We start from the raw sequence: 6168 nt of genomic DNA on the forward strand, positions 1-6168 counted from the left end.
TATATATAAATAATATAATAAATAATATAAGTAATAATTTTATATATTCTATTATATTTTGATAAATTAATATATATAATATATTATAATTAATATATAATTATATTATTATAATATAATAAAGATTGACATTGTTTTAATGTAATATCGATCAAAAATGTTTGTGAAATAAAACCATAATTAGAAAACATATTTTTTATTACATAAACAGTTTTAAACATAAAATATTCATACATAAGTAATTTTAAAAATTTTACATTTATTCGAAATAAAGTGTTATAGTACATTACATTTTTCATTTTTTATAAAGAATGTGCAATAGGCAAATATTATAATGAAATGAATTTTGTTATTAAAATAGATATGATTATTATGAGGAAATACTATTTATTATGACATTTTTTTAACTTTTGTTTACAAAGTACTGTTCTTTTTTACATTGCAAAAAATTAACAACATTCCATTTTTAAACAAAATTATACTTCTGACAATATAAAAGAAATCATACTGTATAACTTCTTTTAATACTATGATAATAATATGAATAATATACTTTTTAGTATAAATATTATATTTTCAGAATATTCTATCCAATAATAAACTTTTGCTAAAATATTTTGTAATTTTTGGAAGTTGCTGAAAGTTTATTTAAATTATTCATTGTCAATAATTCTCTAAATAAATAATATTTATTTTATAAAAGCTTGGACTTTAATATTTCATAAACCATCTTATTTCGAAAATATGGCATATCTTGCTGTGTAAATGTGATTTTTTTATTTGCACAAATATATTCAGCAAACATACAAGAGAAAACACCACAATCACTTCCATTCATTTGTTGTGGGATACTTTTGGCACACTCTAACTTCCAGTTACTAGTATCATAGTTTTGTTTCTTTTTGTCCAAACTTTCATCTTCCAAATATTGTCGTAGTGCTGATAAACATTTTGAATTGTTGCCACCCATACTGTCATAATAACGAATAGACTTATCTCTAAAGTCAATTATTGACATACACCAATGAATACCTAAATGTATAGGAACAACTATAAGATCTTGTGCAAAAATATCAATTTTTCTAGTCCATCTTTTTAGTGATGAATGTCCACCTGAGATTAATTTTGGATAAAAAAATGTATTCATAGCATGTACTTTTGGATACTTGTCATTAGTGGTACTTCTGGCTATTAGTAAATTCATATAAAAATTTATTACTTCGTCATTTAACCAATTTAAGTCAGCTAATGTATGAATATCTTTTCTTGTAATTCTTAGGCCAAATCCTTCAACAAGGACTTCATCTGGTGGCCTAGAGATAAGAGCATTTTTTATTTCTTGCAGCATTTCCTCTGTTAAAGTAGGCAATTCTGACTCTTCTAAATCTTCTTTTTCTTCTAAAACGGCTTCACATAACCTCATAGAACGGGCTAAATGTTCTTCTAAAGCAGCTTCTCTTGCTAAACGATTATGTTTAGATAATACACATGTCATTTTTTTAAGTTTTTCCGCTTCTTTATAACGTTGTTCAATACGTTCATTATAACGTTTTGCTACTTGAGGAATAAAATCTTCCCTCATTACAGCTTTTGCTGCTAATTGATCTCTTAATGTGTTTGTAGTTATACATTCAGTATATTTATTTTGTGAAAATTTTTCTTTTTCAATAACATTTTTTCTATGAGACAATGTTTTATTATGAATGGAATGTATTAGCTCTTCTTTTTCATCATTATCTAAATTAATTATTTCTGTATCTTTTTTTTCTTTAATTGGAGTACTCCAATGCATTTGTAACATTCTATCATTTTTTCTAGAAGCTGACTGAATTTTGGAAAAAGGAGTTGAAGAACTAGATCTTTCTAAATCTATTACTTCTATTGGTTCTTGTGTAGATCTTTTATCATCATTTTTATCACATATGACATGTATCCTACGTGGGAGAAAATTTTGTAATAATTCTTCATACTGATTTTTTTCTCTTAAGCGATGAGTTTTAATCAATGTTGAACATTGTTGATGTGATTCAATATTTTGTATTCTTCCACTTTTATTACTAGAACATCCTATATTTACTTTGTCATAACATGGTTGAGATTTTGATGATGAAAAAGATGAAGAACAACAAGTAAGTGATTTTTCTCTACTATTATTACATGTACCATTTAATTTACTAGAAGCCTTAATGGAAGGATATTTATGTTTAGTAATAACTTGAACTTCATCCTCATCACTATCATCTTTAATTTCAATAGGTTCTTCCTCCACGTTAATAGTCTTATAATCACAACGATGTTTTTTTGGAGTAACAAATTCTTTTTCCAAACTAAATGAAACTGCTCTACGTTTCCTAGGTGCTTCATCTACCCACCCAAAAAATTTTTTTAAAAAGTCGAACAACAACATGATTGTTGTAAGAAAACAATTGCTTGTAGCACAAAGTCCAAATGTTTTTTATTAATATGGCCATTCAATATATTATAAATTATATGCCTTTTATTATCTGTCACTTAATCCTGAAAATTTCATCAGATTTTTATCACTTTTATCACTTATAATAAAATAACATAATTTAATATATAAATATCTAACATCATCAAAAAAAAAATTTTAAATGTGGTACTTACAATATATATATATATATATGTATATATATGTATTTATATGTAAGTATATATAAAGTTGAAATAGATGGCTACTATGTTGTTAATTCAAGTAACCTAAAATAATCCTTATGTTAATTGAGGCATCCTAATCAAAATAAATAAATAAATGTAAAAGTAAATATAAATCATTCATTAAAAATGATAAGTATGATTACATATAAATTTGAAAATATAAATGTACCTAATATAAAAAGCCTTCATTTGATTTAATACTGCAAAAATTGATATTTTATGTTAATAACCGGTATTTTAAATTTTGTAGTATTTCATGGGAACATAAAAAATTGTTACATGTTACGTACTTCACATATAAATTTAAACATAGCAAGTAATAAATCTGTATGTTCAATTCCATTGGTATTAATACGAACTATGGATAGACAACTCCCGCGTATTTTATGCAAAAATTTACGCCCTTTAGCGTCAGTTTCAATAACTATATGAGTTTTAATCATCCGACATTCATTTTCACCAGATGGCGAAAACTGGACAATCAGAAAAAACTCTATATTTAAATTGTTTTATTTTATCCCTTTATCGTGTGAATTTGACTTAACACACATTGACTTGCACAGTCTATTACTTATTAAAGACAAAAGCCGTTGTTGAGTAAATCCAATAATGTTTGAATCTCATCATGATATAGATAATCAAGTGACTATAAGTTACTAGTTTCAGATTCCCGCGATTTTATGAAATGTTTGTTTCTAACATTTTATTATGATAAATTAAATAATTTAATGCAATAATATAAATAATGTATAGTAATTATTTATATTTATCTTAATTCTTAATTTTTATTTTTTGTATTAATATATTTTATTTATATATTTACTTAAATTATATAAATATTTTAAATAAATTTATTTTAAAAAAAAAAGTAAATAAGATTTACTTTATGATCTTTTCAATATAGATGTGACATTTTCGGCTAATATATATATTAATACATGTCAACAATTTATAATTGAATATTTGACTTAGATTTTAATTACATAGTTTTATTTATATATCTAATATAATTTATTGTATTAGAAAAATTCAAAAATTTGATTTAAGTTATTTAGATTTTTTAAATGATGTTTTTAAATACATATTTCCATAATATTTTAAAATAATTAAATTATAAAAATATATATTCGTAAAAATTTGTATCATAATATTATATATAGCTATAGGTCTAAGTATATAATAACGCATGCGTGTAATTTTATACATATTTTATAGATAATGTGATTACAATATAATAAAAATCTACAAATTTTTGTATCTTATTTAAATATAAATTATAAATATAAATTAAATAAATAGATATTTATATATATAATTTTATTTAGAAATATTTGCAAAATATAAATGAAAATAAATGCAAAAATTATATGTGATGATCAGAAATCAAAAATATAAACATTTAGTAACACTGAAAACTTAATAATAATGTTATAATGAGTAATATTAATCATGGATTTATTGCTGTTCATGTAGGTATGTTATTAGTTTTGGAAACATATTTAAGCATAATTGTAAAAAAACAAAATAAATTAATATTTTAATTAATTTATATATTTATGCTAAGTGTTATATTAATGTTTTATTAGGGGCAGGACGACATTCTGAAACTCTTAAAGAAAAATATCAAAAATTATGTCGTCAAGCATGCAAAGCTGTAAGTTATTTTAAATTTTTTATTTATAATATTTTAATATATCATAACATAATCCAATAATATTTTTAAAGGGTATACAGAATTTAAAAACTGGTGGTAGTTCATTAGATGCTGTAGTAGAAACTGTAATAGTATTAGAAAATTCTCCATTAACTAATGCTGGATTTGGTTCTAATCTTACATTAGAAGGAACCGTAGAATGCGATGCAAGCGTTATGGATGGTACTACATTGCAATTTGGAGCTGTTGGTGCAGTTAGTGGAATAAAAAATCCTGTTTTATTGGCAAAACGACTTTGTGAACATCAATCAGTTAAGATTGCATATGGTAGAATTCCGCCAAGGTATAATTATTAAAAATTAATATTTTAAAGATTTAAAATAATATTTTTTTTATTATTCATTTATAAAAATAAATTAATGCAGCTTTCTAGTTGGTAATGGTGCACATGTATGGGCACAAGAAATGAGAATTCAAACTTTACCTCCAGAACAATTAATTTCAAGTATGTAATTAATCTTTTATTTAATCTTTTATTTTATTATTCATTTTATTTAATAATTTAATATCTAATTATATTTAATAAAAAATTTATTATTATATTAATCTTAAAAACTTTTTTTTTTTATTTTTCATATATATTTAGAAATTAATTAATAATAAACTAATAATAATAAATTATACATATGATTTTGATTTTATACATATAATATTTTATTATGTATAAATTTAATTAAATAATAATATTTTATTATATTTGTAGCAAAAGCACAGAAAATGTATAAACATTATAAAAGAAAAATAGAAAACTCTAATGCAGATGTGCAAAAGGTAAATAATTTTTAATATTTTATTTTTTTTATCATTATATTACACTTTTTTAAATAAAATTTTAAATTAATTGAATAATATAGTATACCAAGCAAAGAATGGATACAGTTGGAGCAATATGTGTTGATAAAGAAGGAAATATTGCTGGAGCTTGTTCTAGTGGTGGTATTATTTTAAAATATCCTGGAAGAGTGGGACAGGTATATTTTACAAATTTATTTTTTATTATTAGTATATGCAAATGTTTTATTTGAAAATAATTAAATAATTATTATTATAATTTTAAGGCAGGAATGTGGGGATGTGGTACATGGGCATATAAAGATAAATATTCTATAGGAACCAGCACATCAGGCTGTGGAGAACATCTTATTCGTACTTTACTTGCGCGAACAGTTGCAGAAGCTATATCACATAGTTCTTGTCCTATTACCAACTTGTATCATTCTATGAAAGCTGATTTTATCGGTGAAAACTCGTAACTACTTTATTATTATTTTTCAATATTAAAAATATTTTTTATTAGAGTGAAAAAATTATGATTTATAAAATATTTTTATAAAAATTAATGTTTTTATAGAAATACAAATTTTTTAGATTCAAAATTTTTGTGCGGACTTGAACAGAAACTTGGAGGTGTTATTGCTATACGATATGCACCACAAGAAGGATTAGGAGATTTCCTTTGGAGTCATTCTACAAATTCAATGATAATAGGTTACATGAATTCAAATGAACAAATGCCAATGGTAAGATTATTCATTTCTCAAAATAAAAATAAATATGAATAATATATTTATATTCTTTTTAGAGTCATATGGCTGTTCTTCCATCTCATGAAGTTGGTAAGAAAGCAATTGTTGAAGGAATTTGTTTTAAAATCACATAGTATATTAATGAATTTATGATTTATGCGAGACAATATTATTATATCATATTACCATATAAGAAACTACTTAAAATAATTATTTATTTCTAATTAATTTAAATACATATCTTTATAA

General features: G+C 22.8%; 2 protein-coding genes across 3 annotated transcripts; one reads left to right on the top strand and one right to left on the bottom strand.

Moving 5' to 3' along the window:
- Window positions 1–367: 367 nt before the first annotated feature.
- On the bottom strand, window positions 368–2517 carry LOC102681212 (sentrin-specific protease 1-like). Its single transcript, XM_006618549.2, has one exon. The coding sequence runs from the start codon at window positions 2405–2407 to the stop codon at window positions 695–697; it is 1713 nt and encodes a 570-aa protein (XP_006618612.1). The 5' UTR covers window positions 2408–2517; the 3' UTR covers window positions 368–694.
- A 1391-nt stretch (window positions 2518–3908) lies between these two features.
- Window positions 3909–6126, top strand: LOC102680948 (threonine aspartase 1). Of its 2 annotated transcripts, none has more exons than XM_006618547.2 (9): window positions 3909–4152; window positions 4266–4333; window positions 4405–4676; window positions 4759–4838; window positions 5097–5164; window positions 5248–5364; window positions 5452–5642; window positions 5745–5913; window positions 5976–6126. In XM_006618547.2, exons 1-9 carry the CDS (start codon window positions 4113–4115, stop codon window positions 6051–6053), a joined length of 1083 nt encoding a protein of 360 aa, XP_006618610.1. In that variant the 5' UTR covers window positions 3909–4112; the 3' UTR covers window positions 6054–6126. The 2 variants fall into 2 exon arrangements, with proteins under 2 accessions (XP_006618610.1, XP_006618611.1); XM_006618548.2 differs by having other exon boundaries at window positions 5452–5632; window positions 5762–5913.
- Window positions 6127–6168: the final 42 nt, after the last annotated feature.

Source organism: Apis dorsata, unplaced genomic scaffold (assembly GCF_000469605.1).
Source record: "Apis dorsata unplaced genomic scaffold, Apis dorsata 1.3 scaffold_360, whole genome shotgun sequence".
NCBI lineage: Eukaryota > Metazoa > Arthropoda > Insecta > Hymenoptera > Apidae > Apis > Apis dorsata.